This window comes from Nomascus leucogenys, chromosome 12 (assembly GCF_006542625.1).
Source record: "Nomascus leucogenys isolate Asia chromosome 12, Asia_NLE_v1, whole genome shotgun sequence".
In the NCBI taxonomy this organism is placed as follows: Eukaryota; Metazoa; Chordata; class Mammalia; order Primates; family Hylobatidae; genus Nomascus; species Nomascus leucogenys.
Window position 1 is genome coordinate 24,526,032 of NC_044392.1, and position 24,307 is coordinate 24,550,338.

A 24,307-nucleotide genomic window follows, 5' to 3' on the forward strand; every position below is an offset into this window, starting at 1 on the left:
CCCTCTAGTTTCTATAGCTCCTTGAAGTGGAGAGTGGTGTTAGGACTCCCAGCCTGACTTCAATTCCAATACACTTTTTAAAAATTATTTTTGGTGATAACAGTGCTTCTGTGAGATTTGGGATAAACTAAAAAGTCTAAAGTAAATTAAGTCTTATTTTACTGGACTGGAGGGATTCTCTGCTTAAGCACATTCTAGAGTGGATTTTCTGATTTTTTTGAAAGATTGAAAAAAATTCTCTAATAAAGAGAAGGTCACCCTGAATTTGCCATCTAGAAAGTGTAGGGAGGCATCTTTGAGATTCTTAGGTGTTTACTGACAGCTGAGTTAACCCTCTACTCTGTTCCTCTTCTACTCATCTGCTTTTACCTGAGCAGATGTAAACTCAGCCCCTCCCAGCCTGAGTTGGTGCTCTCTGCTTCGGTGATGCTATGTGAATTTCTGCTGTGGCCCTTGGAAGATGGCAAGGGCCAGAGTCACCAAAGCAGGGAGTGTGAACTGAAGTCTCTTCTAGGACCAGACTGCATCTAGGCACAGTGGGAGAAAAATGGCCCGAAAGGAGAGCCGGGTAGGTGATTCCTAAGAGTAGGATTTTGTTTCTACAAATCTCTGGGTCCTCAAAGTACCAGCCCCTCAAATATCTCTGACCTTGCTCCTTTGTCTGCACCCAAGTGTGGGAATTTTGAAGCAGGTGAATGGCCTCTATAAATGGCCACTGTTTTACCATTTGGGAATCTTCTGACACCATACTGAATACTCTTAAAACTATACTTCTGCGACCCCTTACTAATCTAAACTGGTTGCGTCGTTACTGCAGATGTTAAAAAAGAACTCCCAGAAAAAAGAAAATGTCTCTAAATATATTTTCAGAACCCAGACTCTGCAATCTGCCTACTTGCGAGCTAATCCTGGCTCCACTATTCACTAGCTTTGTGCCCTTCAGCAGGTTGCTTAACTTCTTTGGGCCTCAATTTCCCCATCTGTAAAATGGGGAGAATAACTGTTCTTCCAACACAGGGTTGGAGTTACTTTATATAAGGCATACAAGTTGATAAATCTAGCAAGAGGTCCAAAAACATGAGTGTGTTCATATGACTAGAAATGCATATGCCAAAATGTTAACAACGGGAACGTTTAGTTGCCAAAAGAATGGATGGTTTTGTGTTTCTGTTTCTTTTTGTGCTTTTTCATGTTTTTTCTTTTTGCATGAAAAACTAATTTTAATTAGAAAATAAATATCTTTGAACAAAGAAACAAAATCAGCAAGGCTCCCAGGGTTATCTAAAGATACAGGTAAGGGGAGAAATGGCAAGGGGGCAAGTGGACAGTGGGATCAAAGAGAATTTTGAGTTCACTGGTGCACTGTGGGAGCCCTGGAGGTGAGCATGTGGAGGAGCACTCTATTTTTGAAGTGCAGGTCCAGCAGCCAGGAATATGTGACTTGCTTATTCCACCTGATGATGGATTAGGCAGGTCTCAGGAGTCTGACTTTCGGCTCTGATGCTTCTGGGGATGGGCCTAAAGGGCCTAACCCCTTTTCCCCACAAGGCCTGCGGAACCTGGGGTGTTGACAAGGGTAAGAACAGGTTTCTTCCTGACCCTGCAGGGCTCCCCAGACCTCTAAGGCAGGAGCTGGAGCTGCCCTTCCTTTGTTTGTATGTTTAAGTAATTACAACTCATGAAATTATCTAACCCATTAGTTAAAACCTGGCCCCAGCATTTGACTCTGACCTCCTACGGCAGCCTGGGCCACACGCTGATTCCATGGTGCCTGATTTGTCCTCAATTTATAAGCAGCACAACCTATAAATAGAAACCCTTTTGCTAAGTTCCCCAGGAGGCATCAGCAGGTTTTCCAGCTTGTATGTGTTTTCTTCTTTCTTTTTTTAAAAACTAACATGGTAGGCTTATTTCCCCTGCCTGGTGTTCCTCCAGCTTTCACCTCTAGTTCAGTTTGAAGGCATTCCAGCCTGCTTAGGGGTTTGGGCCAGCACACCAGCAGGGCCTGTGCAGGTTGGGTTCTTAGGGAAGCCCCTGCCTCAGTGGAGGCCCCCACTTACCTATAGATCCTGTACCTGGTGGTGAAACCCTGGCGGTACCGCTCCATGAAGTCAGCATACTCCTGAGCACGGTGGAAGGGGCCCCGGTCTGTGAGCAGCCAGTCCAGGGGATGCTGGCCAGCTACGGAGGCATGCTGCTCGGGGACCACAGCTGCCGCCGTGGCTGAGACAGCCAACACCCAGCCAGGCAGGCCCAGTGCCAGCAGGGCTGTCCATGGGGCCACCGCCGGCCGAAGCCCTCTAAACCGAGTGCCACACTGCCACCTCATGCTTCTCCCGGGCGGTTGGTTTCTTCATTCTCTCGCCACACTCTCCCGCTCCGTGCTGCTCCTCCAGGGCTCAGAGCTAGAAAAGTACAAAAGGTGTTGTCATTTAAGCACCCTGGTCTTATCCCATGGGCCTGTGAGCATCACACATAATTGGGTTGGGCCCATTCCAGAAATCCTTTATGCTAGTAACAAAACTTCGTTCTCGGCATTTAGCTAAGTGCTTGAGGTACATCATTTCATTTAATCCTTAAAACCAACCTGTGAGGAAACACTATTGCCATCATTTCACAGATAAGAAGATGAGGCTTAGAGAGAAACTTAAGAAAGTTGCTTAAGTTCACACAGCTATTAAGTGGTAAAACCAGAGTTTGAACTCCGGGGATCTGACTTTTAACCCTTATGTTATGTTGTGTCCATGCATCCTACCTTGACCCACTTGACACCATCCATTTCTGTCTTCCTCTTCCAAAAATGCTCAATCTGTTTCTGCAATTGCCTCAGACTGTGGGCTGCTTCTCGAAGTTTGATGTAAGGTGAGAAGCAACCCATTTTTCTGGTGGAGAACTGTGAGGTAGAAAAGTACTGAAGTTCCTTCTGTTGCTGCTGTGAAGCTGAGTGAATGTGGGCAATCACTTCCTTCTCTGGGTTTAATGTATAGACAGCCTTGAAGAGTTAATTTCCAAGACCTCTTCCAGCCTTGAACATCTGATCTACTCTTTTATTGAAGGTCATGTGGGATGGAGTTGGAATGGGGAACTCAGATATGGCATATAGCGTCATCGGAGTGGATCATGCTCTCAAGGATAGCCATCATCCTCTCACCTCACCATGCAGCTTGAGAGCACCATGAGGGGCAGGGCTGAGCAATAACTGCTGCTGTATCTTTCTATACCAGCTCCTGAGAGCAGACCTTCATACACCATTCTTGAAGGAATGAATGAGTGCCTGCCCTGCCCTCTCTGAGTTAGACAGAAGATGCCAAGCAAGTAGTAAGATTCTGGCCTTCAAAATTCCTGGCTGCTTTGTGACTCATCACAGGTCTCTGATTTCCAGTGCCTACTCTTTGGTCTGAGTCACCTTTTTAAATCTCTGGGCAAATGCACGGGACCGTTCAGTACTGTGAGGCTTCTTGGAATTGTGATCATTTCCTCAGTCTTTAATTCCTAGCACATGCTGTCAGAATCTGCCCATCTCCCCTTGTCAGCACCAATTCAGTGTGTGCTAGAATGACCTCCAACCCCCAGCACCTGTAGTTCATGACTTGAGAACATTCTCTGACTGCCAAAGCCCAGAGACAGGCTCCCTGGGGATGAGGCAAGGAGTGTTAATTCCCTGGCAGTTCCAGACTCTGGTAAGGGCAGACAATGTGGAATTCAGTACTTGATTTACGCCCCCTGCCAGAGTCCCCCAGGGCACTCTGGGCTGGCTCCAGTTCAGAAAACCACCTGACTTCCATCGGATCAGTGTGAATCCCAAAGGGGCTGCACAGAGGCTGGAAACAAACGTTAATTCTGGAACTCTCCCAGCCTAAAGGTTGGCCTGAGTCTGCCTCACCATTCATACAGGATGCTTTCAGAAGTGTTGCAACCCCTGATTAGAAGGACGGAGGACACAGCATGAGCAGCTGGACGTTCAGCATCATTCCTTCACTCCAGCTGGTGGGTATTGACCACCTCCCATGTGCTGGACAGCTCTTAGAAGTTACGACAGTTCTCACAGAAAGTTTGTTAAATAGCCATTATTAGTATGTTTATATTTTATTGGGACCCAGAATAGTTGAGCTAAGAGACTGCAGAAGTAGAATACGAGCCTAGATCTGGCTCCATGTCCAGACCTTGATAAAGAATGCAGTACAGCCTAAGGAACTAGAGCAGGCGGTAAGACAGACCCTCACTTAATGAACTAGAGGTGGGGGCTGAAAGAAGAAAGAATAACGAGGCAGCTCCTGCCCTACCGGATCTTCAAACATGATAAATTTCCGGTAATTAAAACAGGTGATACTGGCACACGAATTGGACAGCAGATCAATGCAATAGAACAGATAGCTCAGAAATAAACCTTTTTATATATTAGAACTTAGTATATGAAAAAAAGCATCAGAGACTAATTGCATGGAGGATTGAATATTTTATACTTAATATTGGAAAATTAGTTCCAGTTGGAATAAAAAGTTAAATATAAAAAATAAAATCATAGAAAGAAGGAAAATCCTCAAGTGTTTTATAATAAGCATGCATTACCAGGAAAAAAAAAAAAACTCATTTGAAACTAAAAAGAGGAACCGGCTTTGTACATAGAGGGTGTAGGCATTTTTTATATGGATGCAATCTGATGAGGATGCCCAAAATATTTCTCATGTAATCATTCACATATTCATTTATTGAAGAAACATAAATTGAGGGCTCCTAAGTGCCAGACACTCTGCTAAGCATTGACAATACAAAAGCAAGTGCTCATTACATTACCTGAAACTCCAACATTAGCAATTAATTCCTTTTATAAGATATTGTTCTATTTTGTTTAAAGGCATATTGACAAAGGGGATGGGGAAATGTTCATTTTGAAGACTGCAGCTACCTGATACTGGAGGCCAAGGCAGCCAGCACAGCAAGGTGGAAATGCATGGACACGGGTGGGAAGACACTGGAACACAGAATTCCCAAATGACCAAGATCCCCACACCCTTCTGTGCATGCCCTATATGATCCCCTCCCCTTGAGTATGGGCAGGACCTGTGAGTATGATGGGATGTCACTCCCATGATCTGGTTGCTAATCAGTTGGATTTGAGTTATGATGTGATGACTGCAGAGTGCATTGGAAGTCCAGATAGCAGATAATATTTTAGATCGTGGTGGTGGCAGTGAGGACAAAGGTTTCTGAATAACCTTGAGCAATACCCGGGGTCGAACTGACCTACTCAGGTGAGCCTTTAGAAGAAAGTGAAGTGTCAAGCTCCTGCTGGCCTGGGGAGTAGCAAACAGCCATATGGTGAACTGCTTATGGGGGCCACACGGCTATGAATTATAGATGGGCTCTGAAATCTGAGAGCAATTGCTAGCCAACAGCTAGCAAGAAAATGGGAACCTCAGTCACATGACCTTAAGAAAACAAATTCTGCCAGTAACCATGTGACCTTGAAAGATGATCCAGAGCCTTGGATGAGGACTACTTCCTTGTCTAGCACCTGGATTTCAGTCTGGTGACACCCTGAGCAGAGGACCCAGTTAACCTGTACCCATGCTCCTGACCCACAGAGACTGTGAGATAATGCTTTTGTATTGTTTTATGCCATTACGTTTGTGGTAATTTGTTGCACAGCAATAGAAAAATAATGCAGACACATAAAAGATAACTGTAGGCTCTCCCATTCTGCAAAAGGCCTGGCCTAGTGGGGGTTCTTCATGCTCCCTGAAGACCAACTGTTATTCTCTGCACGAGAAGAAGCCAGTGCGGCAATTTCATGAGCAGAATGGGACTGATAATCCTCCCTAACTCAGCTGAGTCACATCACACCCTGCCTGCCTAGTTTATGGACCCCTTCAGGTCAGAGACCATAAGTGGTTTTCAAAAATATTTGATGAATCAATTCCATGCATTTCATCGTGGGGTCATTGTGAGCTACTGAAAACATGTGTCCTTGGCCCAGCTACTTCACCCCTTGGTGCACTGATCTCCTGTATTGCAATATGGTGGTGTAGTCACCACCTCACCTAGCAGGCAAGGGTTTTCTAAGGACAGGTGAGAGCACACATGTGAAAAACCTGTGTGCTCTTTGAGAGAAGAAAGCTATATTAAGTCAACGGGTGCTTCTTGTTATTCTTTGTTTGTAATTATGCTTTTTCAGAACTCACAATGTCCTAGAACCTGCCTGGTTATAGGAGTATCAGCTTTAGAATCAAACAGTTTTGATTGCTGGGCCAAGTCTGCTGAGCACAGCAAGAATGCCTGAATTCAGTGCTGACTGCTCCTCTCAAAAACCTGCCCTTGGAATCATATGGTTTCCGCTTCACTGATTTTTCTCAGGATCTGAAGACATTTTGACTAAAAAATCTCTTTTTAAGAAAGAGAAGTTTTAAACAGGTTTCAAAACTTTCTTTTAAAAAAATCCCTAGAACATGTTCCTTCACCTTTTAAAAAAGGACAAAATAGTTGCTGCATTGACAGTTGTGTTACAATCAGGCTTTTTAAGGGGAACAGCTTTTGGCCATTTCCTGTTTATGTTCCACAAATAATATCACTAGAAATTTTGCTGCAGCAACCTGTCAAGCAAATTTTAACTGTCTAAGTCCTCACAACTTCTGGTGGAACTGCTAATAAGCAGCAAAATAAAATAGTTAGTACCTTCCCCATCGTGCTTCAGTTTTTCCTTCTTGTCCTGAAGCTGACTGCATAAGTAAGCCTCCATGTTATATGCTAGGGTATTAAAGTAATGGCTAAGTGAGTTCCTTTATGGAAAGAATTATAAATTTACTAGTGAAAGCCAAATCATTTCACTTACTTAGACCACACTTAAGACGGTTTTACATCATAAGAAATAATAAATTAGCTTTGCACCAAAGGTAAAGGTAAACCAAGTCATGGGTTTTCCTTTGTTAACTGCATCAGCTCAAATCTGTTCTTTAAGCCATGGATTAAATGGGTCACAGCTTTGTCAATGGAAAAAAATTATGTATAGATGAAGTCACATGAGAAGTAAGCAGTGCAGTCTTCAAATGGTAGAGCTTATAGGAATTGTGTCTCTACCACTCTCAGATTATTACCCAGCTGAGGACTTCTTGGGAATTTTTTTTGCATCCTCCTGTTGTTTTTAATATCCATTTATGCTAGGTACGTCAAAAGATGACACACTCAGGATTTGAGGCATTAGCTGCTGGTGTACCAGATCTTGGCAATTGAGATAGAGATTTCTTTATTGAAAATTATTGCCAAGGAGGGGTTATATCTTGGGGAGTTAAGGATATGGCTAAGCTATGGTTATAGGCCTGGAGAAAAGGTAAAATAGGTATGAGAGTAATATTGTAGGTAACAAGATTGTTAATGTTAATTATCATTAATAAATACCAATATAAGTCATTTCATATTTGTGAGGTAGTTACTGTTTATGAAGCACAAACAATAAAATCACTCTTTTTAACAGATGAGAATGCTGAGGCCAAAAATGGATAATTAAATTGCACAAGGTCACAGATTTCAGTGGTAGATTGAGGTCTACCTATCCTAGATCCCGTAGTATTTATACCTCACAGCATCAGTTATATGACTTACAGCTACTAAAAAAAAAAAAAAAAAAAGGAGCCTTTGCCACTTACAGGTTGGCTCCCTCAGGCAAGTTGCCAGTCACTTCCCTCTGGGACCTTCACTGTATCATTGGTAAAATGATTTATGAGGTCAGGTGATCCCACCTGCTGCTGAGATTCTATAATTCTATGCAAATATAAGGGGCACATATGTAAGGGGAGAGGCATTATGATTTTAGTCTTTGGAAGGAAGCCCTGTGTTTCAGAAAGGGACTGAAACATAAAAGAAGCAGGGTATAAAGCAGGAATTTTTGCCTGCTGGAGCAGTGACATTTCATAAAGTGATTAGGCAGTGACATTAAATAAGTTTTCAAGCCATTTAAGTGGTTAATTGGCCAACTCTGTTGAGGAGATGTTTTCTTGAATAAATCTGAGGGTGTCAGTGGTTTAAAAAAAAATCACAGAAAGTGTTATTTGTTCTTGTCATCTGCAATATCTTGATGCAAAACCTCCTGTTTTTACAAGAAAGGGAGGGTAGATAGGAGAGATGACAGGACATTCTTAAGAGCAAGGGTGGATGTGGGGGTGCTGTCAGCTCAGATCTCTGGCTTTTATTCTTCCATCTTATTGCAATAAGCTGTCAACTTCAACAGAGACTAACCATGGTGCTTTTGCCTTGACGATGTGCTCCTGGTTTCATTTTGTAGAGCCTCATCAGGTCCCATAATTCTCCCATTTGAACCCGAGCAGGGGTGACACATTTTGTCACTGCCCTCCCCAGGCTCCATGATTCGACCTTCAGTGTCACCCTCAGGACTAGCATGGCAGTGGCAAGCAATAGGTGATGCATTTCCCCACTGCTGGTCAGGAATGACTTAAAATCGGTGAGGGTATAGATATCCTCACTGTATAGCATCAGGTTAATAATATTAATAATTATTTATGCAAAGGTAAGAGCTAATCATAATTACTGTTTACTAAATATTCTTACATTAATTTAAGAACTTTAAGAGAGGAGGCCGAGAGCGCCAAAGAGACCCTCTGGAGATCACCCCACAATAAAACAGAAGTGAAACTCACATATTCTGACTCTGAGACCTATAACTCAGCTCTCCTTAACCTCACTTGCCTCTGTTCATCAAACAGTCAATCAGTTATTAAGTAATGTCTATGCACAAGGACCGTCCCAAGGGATGGGAGTAAATCTCATGAACAAGACGGACCCAGCCTTTGCTTTCATAGGGCAGGAACAAAACATAGGACTTAGGATCCTGTAATGAGCTTAAAAGGTACACAGACACAAAAACACATAGCACTCACACACACCTACAGCTTTAGTGACATTAGACCTAGTAGGCTCCCTCCTCTGAGGCCCCAAATTTATAGGTTTCTCTGTGTGATAACCAGCCCTTCACTTAACAAGGGCAGATTTATCTGTCAGTTGCTGAGGCTTCATACTCGCCTGCCAGGTGTCCTTGGTGCTTTCCTTGGTGAGACAAACTAACTGACAGTCTTGCCCAGAGCCCTGAGGGATAAAGCCAGGGGCCGAGTGTGCAGACCAGGGAGACCCTTCTACTCCAGAGCCTCCCTTCCAGTCAGGGGGATTGCTAGCAAATAGAAAGATGGCACTGCTGATCAAATAGAACTTCTAAATAAAAAGTTGCTCATCTCGAAGCCTTTAAAACTTCATCTCCATGCAGATCAACCTTCCTCAAAACCATTTGCATCCTCCTCCATCATTAAGAAACCCCAGCCACTCCTTGTGGCCCTGAGAACCAATCTGCCTTCCACTTCCAGTCACTGAGCTCCCCTGATCGGCTATTCCAAAGTGGAGTGGTTATGAGAACAGACTGCAGAACCTGGCTGCCTACCTTACTAGGTTGGTTCCAACACTTTTGCCTCAGGTCCCTCGTCTGTTTTTTTGTTTGTTCTTTTTCTTTTTTTTTTTTTTTTTTTTTTTTTAAGATAACAATAATAGTGCTATTCCATAGGATTGTGAGGATTAAAAGAGTTAATATTTGTAAAGCCTTTAAAAGATGTCTGGCCTGACCAGGCACGGTGGCTCACGCCTGTAATCCCAGCACCTTGGGAGGTTGAGGTGGGTGGATCACCTGAGGTCAGGAGTTTGAGACCAGCCTGGCCAACCTGGTGAAACCCTGTCTCTTCTAAAAATATAAAAATTAGCTGGGCATGGTGGCAGCCGCCTGTAATCCCAGCCACTCGGGAGGCTGAGGCAGGAGGATCACTTGAACCTGAGAGGCAGAGGTTGCAGTGAGCCCAGATCGTGCCATTGCACTCCAGCCTGGGTAACAGAGTGAGACTCCATCTTGAAAAGAAAAGAAAAAGAAAAAAAGGCGTCTGGCCCATGGTGAGTGCTGTGTGTTCACCATTATTTTTTCCATTGCTCCAACAGAGGTTATTAGCACTAAAAAGTGTCCAAAAACAGTTCATAGACTCATCCAATCTTAGTTTTTGTTTGTTTTGTTGTTGTTTACAAGTGAGAAAACTGAAGCTTGGAAAGGGAAGATTTCTGTTAAAAGATGTGTCCTCATTTTAGCCTTTTAGAGGTTTCTCCAGGTCACTCTGAATAACCTCACCAGTCCCCCATCCCTAGTCCTCTGCAGCTGATGACTGTAGTGATGGGTTCAACCCAGGGCCATTTCACCTTCATCCTGCGGTCACTTGATTCCCCAGTTGTCTGGCTATGAGCCCTGCCGTTGTACTCACTCCTGCCTTTCCTCTCTGTGAGTCTACTATGATCTTCCACATCTTTTAGACTCATTTTCTCCAAGAAGCCTTTCAAAGCTCTGAGCGTTGATTATGTGGTTGCTTTGGCTTCCTACAGCCTCTGTTCCCTGGTTAATTTCCACCTGATCATGTCCTGGAACTGGGGAGAAGGGATGGGATCCTGGAGATTACCTGGCCCGGTGGTTCTCAGCAGCCTGGAGTATATGTGGTAGTGTGTGTATGTGGGGAAGGTGGGGAGTGGAATGGAAATAGGGAAGGGAGGAAAGAGGGAAATAACTGAGATATGGAGTTGGGGTATATTTTTATAATTTGGAATATTTTTTAAAAACCTCCCAGGAGATTTTGATGCAACATTCTGATGGGATCCAGTGATAAGATTCATGTCGCATTGCATCATAAGTGAGAAAACTTTCAGTCACAGAAGTGCAATACATTATTTAAAGACCCACCACTGGTTTGGGGAAAAGTGAGGACTTGAACTTGGGTCTCTTAACACTAAGCCTAGGGCTTGTCTGTCTCTGTTTTATGTGTATCAATGGTAAAATGTTCAAAATTCAAAACCCATGAGTCCCCGAGTTGCCATTATAATCACCTCTAATTATGTTCACATATTAGTTACTGTGTACCAAACATCAATCTAAACACTTTCCATGCATTATTTACTATGCACACACCCCTGTAAGGTTGATGCTGTTATTATGCCCATTGTACAGAGAAGAAAACTCAAGAACAGAGAAGCCAATAATGTTCTCCCAAGGGGAGTCCTTAATAGTATTTACACGACCTATAAATCTAACAGCTACAGACTTGCATAAGGTAGCTGTATTCACACGAGGTTATCCTAGATTCCTCTAGGTCATTTTCATTTTAAAAATTTTAAGATTGAAGAAAAGTCTAAAATCTTAAAGTACACAAGCAGGATTCACCTAAAGTCATTTTTCCAGCTTAGATAAGCATCCTGCTTTTTTGGAAGCTATGTGGCTCCTGTTTAGATGGCCTGTCAGCATGGCCTCATAAGAACGCAGTAGTATTTCACCTGTGCTGTCTGAAAAACCATAGGTTAGGCGTACTCCTCCACCATGGGCCAATCCACAATTGCTGGTTTCTTGCGTGCCCTTGAGTTACAGTGCTCTTCCCTTATATCCCCAAACCTAACTGAGCCTGTGCCCAGGTTCCTCATCCACCTCCTTTCTGCCCAGTCTCTGCATGTCCATCTATGGTGTAAGGGGCTTGTACCCTGCATTAGGCCATTATTGCATTGCTACAAAGAAACACCCAAGGCTGCGTAATTGATAAAGAAAAGGGTTTAATTGGCTCATGGTTCCCGAGGCTTTAGAGGAAGTGTGGTGCTCCCATCTGCTCTACTTCTAGAGAGGCCTCAGAAAACTTATAATCATGGCAGAAGGTGAAGGGGGTACAGGCACATCACATGGCAAAAGCAGGAGCGAGAGAGAGAGGTGGGGGAGGCACTGCGCACTTTGAAACCACAGATAGGCGTGAACTCAGAGTGGGAGCTCACTTATCACCAAAGGAATGACCCAAGCCATTCATGAGGGATCTGCCCCTATGATCCAAGTACCTCCCACCACACCCTACCTACAACAATGGGGATTTCAACATGAGATTTGGGTGGGAACAAATATCCAAATTACACCAGACCTTTTTTGGCTTCTGTGCCTCCTGGTCTCTGCTGCCCCATTTCCTGCTGTAGATAGATAGGCCCCCAGGAATTTCCTGCCCTTTTACCTGCTTCTGGACTGCACCCTCTCTTAGAGTTCCTCTTTATATATTCTAGCCTTCGGACCTCCTGTTACCAAGATTGCCTGAATCAAACCATTTGGCCCTGCCCCTGGGCATGGCCTGCCCATCTCCCTGGATCTAGCTACTGAAGCTGGCTTAGTCATCTACTTCAATCCCTTGTTGACAGCTGCTTTCGTACTCCAGAGAGAGACCCTTCTCTGTCCCTGCCTCCTCCCAGCAGCCTGGCTTCTGTTGCTTAAGCCCCAGCTCACTTCCCAGCTGAGTCTCTGTATATACATAGGGTGGTTTAAGGCCTAGGAAGCCAAAATAAACCCAAGCCAATCACAGAGAAATTGCTCATCACTGTGTAGGCTGAAAAACTGAGGTGGGGCTGATAAGCAACTCTCCATTATGACCTGCAGCCCTCAATGTTACTCTTGCTCTTGGCTTTCTGCCAGGCCTGTCATTGAATCTGAACTTTTAGCCCAAGCTCTGCCCTATTTTGACCTTGGCACAAACCAGAATGTAAAATGATAATGCCCTGAGCTGTGCTGAACAGCACAGAGCTCCTGAGATGTTACAGATGCAGCTGTGACCAGCAAACACATTGTTTCCGGGATTGTGTTTGTAAATATATGAGTTGCCTGACAGCTTGTGGAATTAAATATAGATGCTACATCACAAACTAGCTAAAATAAACTATATGCTGCTCAATGAATGTCAATAAGTACACAGAGAAAGAATCATTGTCCCTTTTTGTAGCATAGTCCAAGACGCCCACCCCTAAGTGCTTTGTTTGTTTAATAAAGGGCTCTCTCTTTAGGCCCCCATAGGCTTTCGACTGGTATTAGTGGAAAGCTTGGGGGATAGTGGGGGTAAGGAGACAACAGGGTGCAATCAATAAAGCTGCTGCATTGAGGAAATGTTGTGTGGTGGCAGGAGCTAGCTTGGAGGTTCCACAGGTAGACTGGAATATCATAATTAACCTTTTGGAATTGCTGACCACAAGGCATCATTTCTAAAAGTATGGGCCAAGGCTCACTGGTAGTTTGCAAGGGACTACTGATGGGGAGCAAGCTGTTCTATCACTGCAAGCTCTCTCTTCAGTTATTAAGTCAAATAACTCTCCTTCCTTTAGATTGATTTTTACAGACAACCAAAGCTTATATATTAGCAATCTATTTAATAATAGATTAGATAGTGGCAAGAATAGAATAGATAATGGCAAGTTGAAGTGACATCAGCAAGAGGGTGGAAGAAGAGGTCCCAGGCTTCACACCTCCCACAGAAACATCAACTATCCAGTCAAAAACACCTTGGTGAAAATGTGGGAATAAGCCCGAGTCACCTGTGTATTCCATGGAACTGAATCAAACTCCACATGGAAGGGGTAAGATAAATGGTTTTGCTTTGACCACATTGCCCCTCCTCTCTCCCCTAAGTCAGCACAGTGCCACACAGAGGAAATTCCCTAGGGCCCATGGTTTCTACAGCAGGAAAGCAAATATCCAAATTTCCCAGCATTTGAGATGCTTGCCAGGCAACTCACCCCATTCTCACCTCATTGGAAATGGGGAATGAGGAGAAACCCACATGACTAGACTATCTGGGGTCAGGTAAAAACAAAGTCAGGAGGTGGAACCCACAGAGAACAGTAAAATAAATTGTCAAGTGAAACATATTAAAAAATTATGCAAATTTAGATATCACAGATTTTGGTAAAAGCTCAGTGCACCTGCCAGTAGTCGTGCTCAATCAGAGGTGTCTGTGGGTGTGTAGCTCACCCACAGAGCTGAGCTGGTCACTCCCAGAAGAGGTGGGAAGGGTTACGTGGCTTGAGTCTCTAGATAGCCAGCCTCAGACCCTACCCTAGGGTCCTGCCTAGGTAAGAGAAGACCCCCTGCAGCAAATTTCCACAACAAGCAGGCACTAGATCTGCTACAGTCAGGAGCTTAATCTACACTCCCTGTAGCCTTAAAGCTTACCCCTAGACTCTGCCCAAGGAGAGAGCTGATCACTGTAGCAAATACTGACAAAAAGCAGGCACTAGTTCTGCCACACCTGGGAGTTTAATCAGTTCTTCTCTTGGCCTCAAAGCCCATCCCCACACCTCACCCATGGAGGAAGGCAAATCTCAATCATGCATTTCTACTGACCATAGCAGTTAGTCCATTCATCCCAACCTACTTAACTTTGTGGCCTCTTCTGCAACCTTGGTCAACTCCTGAACTCAAATAGCAGTACCTGGCCAGGGAATTACACCCTATGGCCCTGGCAGACCAGATGTGATTGCAGCATCCATATGGCAGCTCAGCCTAATAGTAGAGCTCAGCCAGTGATCTTGCCAAATAGCAAAGCCTAGCCAGCTGCCCCACTCAAATTCCAGGTAAAAGCAGTAGCCCAGCCATCCAGAGAACTTAAAAGCAAGCCTGCCTTCCCAGGATCATTACTCATCCAGAATGACCCATCCAGAATCACAGGGGTAGATTAACTAGTGAATTTCTATCCCTACCAAAAAAACAAACTTATAAAAGCCAGAAAAGTTGTCTGTCTCCACAAATGCATAAACACTGATACAAGGATACAAGGATTATAAAGACTCATAACACTTCCAAAAGAAAGTGACAAATCTCTAACAATAGACTCTTAGGAAAAAGATATCGATAAAAGGACAGAAAAAAATAATTTGGAATAATCCTCTTAAAAACGTTTAGTAAACTTCAAGAAGATACAGATTAAACATTAAATAAAATTTCGAAGATAATACACAGGAGAAGTTTGACAAAGAAATAGGAACAATTTTTTTAAAATAGAAGTTTTAAAAATGAAGATTACAGTGACTAAACTGAAAAATGCAATAGAAAGCTTCAGCAGCTGACTTTATCAGGCTGAAAAATCAGTAAACATGAAGACAGAAAATTTGAAATTACCCAATCAGAGGAGTAGATAATAATAATAATAAAAAAGGATGAAGAATATCTATGGGAATAATGGGACATCATCAAACAAGAAACCTAACCTATGCATCATAGGCATTCCAGGAGGAAAGAAAGAAAGGAAAAGGCCATAAAACATATTTAAATAAATAATGGATGAAAACTTCTCTAATCAAGAAAAGAAGCCAACACCTAAGTATAGAAAATGTAGAGGTCACCAATAAAATTCTAACCAAAGAAGAATTCACCAAGACATGTAATAATCAAATTATCAAAAATTAAAGACAAAGAACAAATTCTGAGAGCAGCAAGAGATAAGAAATACATCACATACAAAGGAGTCCCAATATAACTATCAGCAAACTTCTCAGCAGAAACCCCGCAGGCCAGGAGAGAATTGGATGATATATTCAAAGTGGTGAAGTGGAAAAAAAAAAACAAAAACAAAAAAACTACCAACCAAGAACACTTCACTCAGAAAATCTGTCTTTCAGAAATGAGGGAGAAATAAAAACTTACCCAGACAAACAAAAGTTAAATACATTTATCATCACTAAGCCTGCCTTGCAGGAATTGCAAAAGAGAGTTCTTTAAACTGAAACTAAAAGATGCTAATTATTAACATAAAATTTATGAAAGTACAAAACCTAATAGTATAAGTAATATGTAGTAAAATTTGGAATAGCCTAGGACAGTGATAGTAGTATGTAAAGTAATTTTATCCCTAGTACAAGCATTAAAGGATGAAATTGTTAATAACAACAGTTGCTGAAATAAATTGTCAAGTAAAACATATTTAAAAAACGATACAATTCAGACATCAAAAACATAAAATATTGGAATGGGGGAAAACTGGAGAGTTATTGTATGCAATCAAAGCTAAACTGTTAGCCTCAAATAAACTATTATAAGTGTAACATGTTCTATGTAAGCCTCATGGCAACCAAAAATCAAAAATCTATAGGAGATGCACAAAACAAAAGAAAACAAAATACATACCCTACAGAAAACCATCGAACTACAAAGACAAAAATAGAGGAAGAAAGAAAATATCTACAAAACAACCAGAAAATAATTAACAAAATGGCAATAGTAAGTTTTTACCTATTAATAATTACCTTGAAAATAAATGAATTAAATTCTCCAATCAAAAGACATAGAGTGAATTTATAGATAAAAATCCAAGGTCCAAGTATATGCTGTATATAAGAGATTCACTTCTCCTTAAGGACACACACATACTAAAAATGAAAGAATAAAAAAAAGATATTCTTTGCAATTGGGCAGAAAGGGCAGTGATACTTAGACAAAATAAACTTTAAGTAACAAACTGTAAAAGGAGACAAAAAAGGACATTATATGAAAATAAGCCAATTCATTAAGAGGATATAACAGTTGTAAATTTATATGACCCCACAGTGGAGCCACTAAATATGTAAAGCAAAATTGAAACTCTTCCCTTTAAATTCTGGAACAAGTCAAGGATGCCCACTCTTGCCAGGTCTATTCAACGTGGTTTTGGAATTCCTTATTATACCAATAAGACAAGAGAAATATGTAAAAGGCATAAAAATTTTAAAAAAAGAAAAAGTGAAATTGTCACTGTTTGCTAATGATATGATTATCTATATAGAAAACCCAAAATAATCTACAACAAAATGTTAGAATTGATGAACAAATTCAGTGAAGTCTCAGGATACAAATCAACATGCAAAAATCAGTAATGTATCTCTACACTAACAACAGAATTTCTAAAAAAGGAATCAAGAGAACAATCTCATTTACAATGGCTATAAAACAATTAGGAGTAAATTTAATCAATGAAGTGAACTCAGATAAATAAGAGATAGCCCATGTTCATGAATTAAAAGAATAAATGTTGTGAAAATGTCCATACTACTCAAAGCAACATATGAATTCAGTAAAGTTTCTATCAGAATCCCAATGTCATTTTTCATAGATATAGAAAAAACAATGGAATATGATTGAGTCTTAAAAAGGGAAGAGATTCTCTCATTTGTGACAACACAAATGGAATTGAAGAACAATATGCTAAGTGACGTAGACCAAATACAGAAAGACAAATACTGCATATTCTCAACTAACTGTGGAATCTAAAACAATTGAACTCATAGAAGCAGAGTGTAGAATGGAAGTTACCAGAGGCTGAAGACTGGGGAGACTGGGGAGATGATAGTCCAAGTGTACAAAGCCTCAGATAGAAGAAATAAGTTTGATTTTTTTTAGATCTATTGCACAGTGTGCTAAATATAGCTAATAATTGAGTACTATACATTTCAATATTACTAACAGAGTAAATCTCAAGTATTCTGATCACAAAAACATCAAATATTTGAGGTGATGGATAGGTTAATTAGCTTGATTTAATCATTCCACCTTGTATTCAAAAATCAACATCACTTTTTGCCCCATAAATATATATAGCTATATTTTGTCAATAAGTAATTTTTAAAATCCTAAAAAATAATGAAAAGCTGGTATTCAAACACTAAAATCAGCCCCGTGTAAGAGTTTGCTGATGACTCTCATTTAGCCTTCAACCAAAGCTTGTTGCCATGTAATCCTGGTCACTGATGCAAAGCTCCCATCATACTGCCTAAATCACGGAAATCCCCACTCCTGGTGGTGGTGCCAAATGAAGGGTACTTGGCATTCAGGAAAACTTTAATGTTGTCCTAAGGGTTAAGGTTTTACTTGTGTTCATCATTTGGAATTTATTGCATTTGCTATGTTGTTTCCAATTTTATTTATTTGTTTGTTGTATTCCTCTTTAATTTTTTTTTCCAAGACGGAATTTCACTCTTATGCTCAGGCTGGAGTGCAGTGGCGAGGTCTCAGCTCACTGCAACCTCCACCTCCCAGGTTCAAGTGATTCTCCTGCCTTGGCCTCCTGAGTAGCTGGGATTACAGGCTCCTGTCACCAGGCCCGGCTAATTTTTGTATTTTTAGCAGAGATGGGTGTTTCACCATGTCAGCCAGGCTGGTCTCGAACTCCTAACCTCAGATGATCCACCCGCCTTGGCCTCCCAAAGTGCTGGGATTACAGGCATGAGCTACCGCGCCTGGCCTTTAATTCTTTAACATCAAGTTTTTTCTCCATTAGAAAGTGGGACTGTAGACTTAGACTGCAGCAATTTGGGCACTGTTTGAAGGTCCTTGTGCAAAATTAAGAGCCCCCTCCATAGAAGAACTTGAGTAATTCTAAAAAAACCTGACTTAATTTTGGCTCAGACTGCTGCTGACTTCCTAAACTATTCTTGACAAATGAAATCTTTTGCAAAATGTGGTAATAATTTTCCCATTTCTTTCCTTTTAAGAAAGTTAAAAAATATCTACTCATTCAACCAATTAATGTTTATTAGACAAAGAACATTCCATTTAGCTAGGACATAAAATAGAAGAAAGGGAAGATGGGAGAAAAGGCTGAAATGTAATGATTTAGTTTTTTTGAAAGAAAGCTGTGTGAAAATCCTTGTTATAATGCTCCTGCAGCAAGCCCTATTAACCAAAGTCACATCAAGAAGACCATGCTGACCAGGACTTGCACACGTCCACAACTCAGTGATAATAGAGGTTCAAATCAGTCACTTCTGAATCAAAACAGATTAAATTATTTTCAGCCTAATTTTGAATTGCATCAGTGGTTTTCAGTCGATTCTTTAGACAATAGTATAAAATAACTTTATTATTCAGTATTTTAAAAATTAAATTATTTTATTTCTCAAACAGGGTGAATAATAGAAAATTTACTTAAGACAGAGCCAACCATTTATTCCTGTGGTTCTCAATTAGGGAGGGAGAAGGGGTGATTTTGCCCCCAGGAGACCTTTAGCAATATCTAGAGACATTTCTGGTTGTAATAAATGAGGGCTGGGTGCTCCATCTAGTGAGGTAAGGCTAGGCGTGTTTCTTAATAGCCTATAATGCACAGGACAACTCTCCACCATAAATAATTCTGTGACCCCAAATGTCAGTAGTACTAAGATCGAGAAATGCTGATTTATGCCATCAAATTTTAATGAATCAAGACTCACAAAATGCCTCTGAAAAATGTAAGACCAACTCTTTAGAGAAGTTTTTCATGTTTGTCTAGTTTGCCAACACACATCATGGAGCCAATGATCAAAGATTACACATCTCCACATCTTTTCCTTTTAGGCCTCTGGGTTCATGCTTAATAGGTCCTTCATAACAATAACAACAATAAAACCAATAGAAAATATCTATTTATTAAGGGCATATTTTCTTTTGGGAACTATGCTAAGCACTTCATTTCCACCAAGGTAGGTATTATACCCAGTAGTGCCCAGTGGTGCTCACCTAGCTTCAAGATCTTGGTTTCAAAGTGCTATTCTCCACTAAAAGGAATTAGTGCTCCTTGGAGAAATGGATGATTATAGAACTGTGGCAATTAAAGCATAATATGAGCCTGGAACTTTTTTTTTTTTTTTTTTTTGTGACAAACCGTAGTGTGCTGGTGAATTTTTAACACCCAGAGCTGGGGAAAAAAGCTCTGATTGTAACATGTGCAGACTTCTGTGATGTAAATACCCTCACCATACTAGATTCCAAGCTACCGACTTGATAGGATTAGCTCACAAATATCCTGAAAATTTTACAGTGGGCTCTTCTAAGCTAGCGTGAAACCAACTCCAGCACACCACTAAATTTTTTTTTTTTTTTTTTTTTTTTTTTTTTTTTTTTTTTTTTTTGAGACTGAGTCTTGTTCTGTCGCCCAGGCTGGAGTGCAGTGGCACAATCTCAGCTCACTGCAAGCTCCGCCTCCCGGATTCACACCATTCTCCTGCCTCAGCCTCCCAAGTAGCTGGGACTACAGGCACCTGCCACCACGGCCAGCTAATTTTTTGTATTTTCAGTAGAGATGGGGTTTCACTGTGTTAGCTGGGATGGTCTCGATCTCCTGATCTCGGGATCCGCCCACCTCAGCCTCCCAAAGTGCTGGGATTACAGGTGTGAGCCACCGTGCCTGGCCTAAATGTTTTAAATACCCTAAAAATAATGGGTATATGTCAAAAGGACACAGAGCCACCTTGAAAGTGCTCCCCTCATGAACTCCAGGACAATGGCAAATAGATGACATTTCAGTGAGTAAAATACTAATCTATGAGGCTACATTTTATCTATCATCTACCTATCTATCTATCTATCTATCTATCTATCTATCTATCTATCTGTGTCTATAGAGATATGTAGATAGATGGCACGTAGGTAGGTAGGTAGATTGATGGATATACTCAAACAGAGAAAGAAAAGAAACCTTTTATTTATAATATAATGTCAACTAATACATGCACAAAAATTATGGAATTAGATAATTATTATTTAGCAATCATCACAGTGATAATCCATTGAGGTAAGAAACATAAATCACTGCTAAATTGTGGGATAAAAGTTGATGTAGAATGAGATATTTCACAGTTTTAAAGTATTTCTTCAAAACACTTATACAGAGAAAAAAAGTAACTTTACTGTGGACAAACCTGACAGCTACCATCTTACTCAAGTGGTCAGTTAATACCACCAGTAATAACCCAAATAAAAATCATGTGCCAGCTGATAGGATCCAGTGAGATCACAGAATCACTTCTGTGATAGTCCTGCCAAAAAGCCGTAACTTGAATCATAATGAACAACATGGGCTGGACAGCACGAAGAAACCACAGACAAATCTAAATTAAGGAACATCCTACAAAATAACAAGCCTGTAATCTTCAAAAATATTAAGGTCAAGAAGGTCAAAGAAGGACGGAGGAACAAATTGTTCCAGATTGAAGGACACTGAAGAGGCATGACAAGTACGTGCAATGTACAATCCTGAACCGGATCTTTTGTCATACAGGCCGTTACTGGGTCAGCTGTAAACCTTGAAAGGGTCACTGGGTGAAGGGCCCATGAGAGTTATTTATAGTCTTGCATAACTTCCCTGTAGAGCTGAAATTATTATGAAGCACACAGGAAAAAAATGAAAAAAATAAAGTTATATATAGTTACACAGTTGATGGGGCCCACATTGACATCTTGGTTCTAATTTTGACATCTATGCTATTTACAAATCTACAATTTTAAAATATATGCTCTTTTATTGAAATACATGAGGAATATCTTAGATGTGGTAAGACAGATCCTTATAATTTATAGCTTTATAGACATAACTGGAGACTGGTTATCTGGTTGTATCCAGGGTGGTGCAATAGAAATATAATACAAACCATATATATATATGTACATAATATATATACATAATATATATATATTAAATTTACTAATAGCTATATTAAAAATATAAAAAGAAATGCACCTAATTTTAATAATATTTTATTTAACCTAATCCAAAATATTGTCATCTGAACATGTAATCAGTATAAGAAAATTATGACTGAGTTTTTTTTTTCACACTGAGTCTGAGATCTGGTATGTATTTCACATTTACTGCACATCTCAGTTTAGATAATAATTTTTCATTGGAAAGTTTTGATTCTCTATTTAGATGTCAAATAATTTATAGTTAAAAAATAGATTCACCTATATGAGTTACTCCAAGAATACTTAAACGTTTTCTAACATCTGAACTGAGTATGTTTTAACTTAAAAAAAAAAACTTAAAATTTAGTTAATTAGTTGCACAGGCTATATATTAAATGCTCAATGGCCACATGTGGCTGGTGGCTATCATAATGAACAACACAGGGCTGGACAGGTCTATATTTCACCCATTCCTATATATTTCTATGTATTTGTTGTTGTGCATGTACATTGCTCACTCCATTCTTATATACAAATATGTACTGTAACTTTATGAAGAGCAGTATACTCTTTTCATTTTGTTGCCTCGAGCATAAAGATTTTGAGTGAAGCATGGTTCTAGACAAGTGAAGGAATCAGAGGGCCTGGCTCCTGATTTTCCACCTCCAACTGCTTGGTTAAACTCTGTTGAACCATGGCTGTCTCTGGAACTTAGGTGAGTAAATACAGAAAGTACACAGCAGAATGGCACCACAAGGGGAAGATTATATGACTGAAAAGCACTAGATAAATATTAACTTGATAGGCTGTTTTTATTTTTAGAGACCAGAAGCAGAGGACAGAAGATACTGCCATCACAAATTTCTCTAACTTTGGAGAAGTCAGTGAATTTGGTATTTTGACTTCTCTCCTGTAATGATAATAAAAGGATGCACTGTTCTATTCCAACAACCCTCACACATCTACACCACAGAATGAATTAGAAAATGTCAGCAAAATGCTATGCTCTCAAGAAGGAAAAGTATTGCAAATGAATTTATATTAATAATTGTTGCCAAGTGCTGAAATTATGGATGCTCTTTACCTTCTTTGTTAGGATTTTATGTATTTCCAAATTTTCTATAAAGCGATGAATTATTTTTATAATCGTAAAAGCTCTTTTTCTAACTAAAAAATTAGAACAAGGTATTATGAATACTCTTTTATCTCCATTTTTTTCTTTTTTTTTGTTATCTATAAGACTCTGAGTGAGACCTGAGTGTTAGCTGTTCTTACTGGAGAGCTTCAGCCACCAATTTGAACAGCTGGTCAGACAATCCTTTCATTTCCAGGATCTCAGTGTCTCACGCTTGGTTGCTCCACTTGCATGACGCGGAGCTGGGGTTTAGTCTAAACAAACAGAAACAATTCATCACACTCATTCACAAATGTCACTCCTTTAGCTATTGCCCGGCCCCACCATTCTTGACTCTCTGCCAGTTCTACAGCCTTGTGCTTAGTCAGTCCTTGGCCAAGCAGCCTGTGAGGATGGCCCAGGCAGATCTTGGAACTGGTGCTGGTGATTCAGCAGGAAGAGGCTTTCTGTCTCACTTCATCCATCCTCACTCTCTGCCCTAATGAGCTGCCCAAAGGCTGCAACTGCCCTCCTGACATCTCAGCTGGTGTGGAGGGCCTAGGGAGCAGTTACCCATATGCTTTCTGTGCTTGTCCATCCCTGAAGTTTCAATTAAAGATGCTTTCAGTTCTTTTTTTTTTTTTTAATATCCTAACTTAGAACCCCTCGCTTCCCCTACAGGGCCACCACATACTGTGATGCAGATTGTCCTTGCACAACACCAAGAGGCACCATTCACACTGTAGCCTAAGTGAATGGCACCCTGTGTTGTTGAGCAGAACACAACCCATGCGGTCACACACAGGGTCCTGCCACTTCTATGTTTTACCTCTTAAACTCCAGAATGACAAGCCTCACTCTTCGTGATGCAGCACAGTTGTAAAGGGGCAGGGAATAAAGGCAAGAGAGGACCCAAGAGGCAAACAAAAGAAGAAAAGTACATTTGCCTGACCACGTACATTTCTGGGTACCATCAACACACCCCTGGAGTAGAGTACCCTGAGGTGGCTTGCCAGGGTTCAAATATGTGATGCTTTTTGATAAACTCCGATTGGGTTATTTGTGCCTTCAAAGGAGTCTTATTGAGGCTGGGACCCAAACACGTCAGTGTCACTCCTAGATACCTTCCTTTTCAGCACTTACTGTGATAACTGTGTTAAAATCAAATGTTACCTGTTCATTAAGGAAATAACAGTTAAAGGACAACAGCTGAAAAAAGAAGAAGAAAAAAAAAATCTGTGGCTATGATGCAAATGTAGAATGTAGGGGAGAAGGGGCCAGAGAATAACGCACACTCTCTACAGATTCAGCACCTGGGATGCATTTCTCTGAAGGGCAGTTACCAGCAGTTAGTGGGTTACAACCGTCACCACACCAGGGGATAAGGGGAGTAGGGGAAATGGTTAAGTACACTTTTTTAAAAGACAGTACTTATCTACTTATTCTCATTTGTTGGACGTTTGTTTCAAACACGAAACTACCCTTCCCAAATTTGCCTCTCAACACTGTTCTTTAACCTACTTACATACAGTGCCTGCTTGTCTTTCCACAAACATCATTAAGCTTGACTTCTCCAAAACCTGCGGCAACTTTCCAGTCTCCAAGCCTGCGAGGCATCTTAGTACCTATGGCTAATACCTACTGAGCGATGACTGGGTATCAGACATTGCTCTTACTGCTTTTCATACATTGTCTCATTTGATCCACAGGACAATAAAAAGCTTTGTGTTCTACTGTTAGATTCTTTTTATGGATGAGGAAATTAGGAGCTAAAGAGATTAATTTCTAAAGCAGCACTTCATGGCCAGAGTGGGTTGTCTGGGTCCAGAGTGCAGGTTGTAACCAACAGGTTCTACTCCCCTCAATCCACTTCTCCCCCATTACCCTAACTTGTCTGCAGCGTTTGGCACTACTGG

The 24,307-nt window shown here is 40.9% G+C and overlaps 1 protein-coding gene across 1 annotated transcript in view; it reads right to left on the reverse strand.

The window, feature by feature from the left end:
* BRINP2 (BMP/retinoic acid inducible neural specific 2) overlaps positions 1–24,307 on the reverse strand; it is a 112,759-nt gene that overhangs the window by 50,056 nt on the left and 38,396 nt on the right. Inside the window, exon 2 of the mRNA XM_003258933.3 lies at positions 2,061–2,405. Within this exon, the coding sequence (XP_003258981.2) occupies positions 2,061–2,329 (269 nt within the window). The 5' untranslated portion in view covers positions 2,330–2,405. The remainder of the gene's footprint in view (positions 1–2,060; positions 2,406–24,307) is intronic.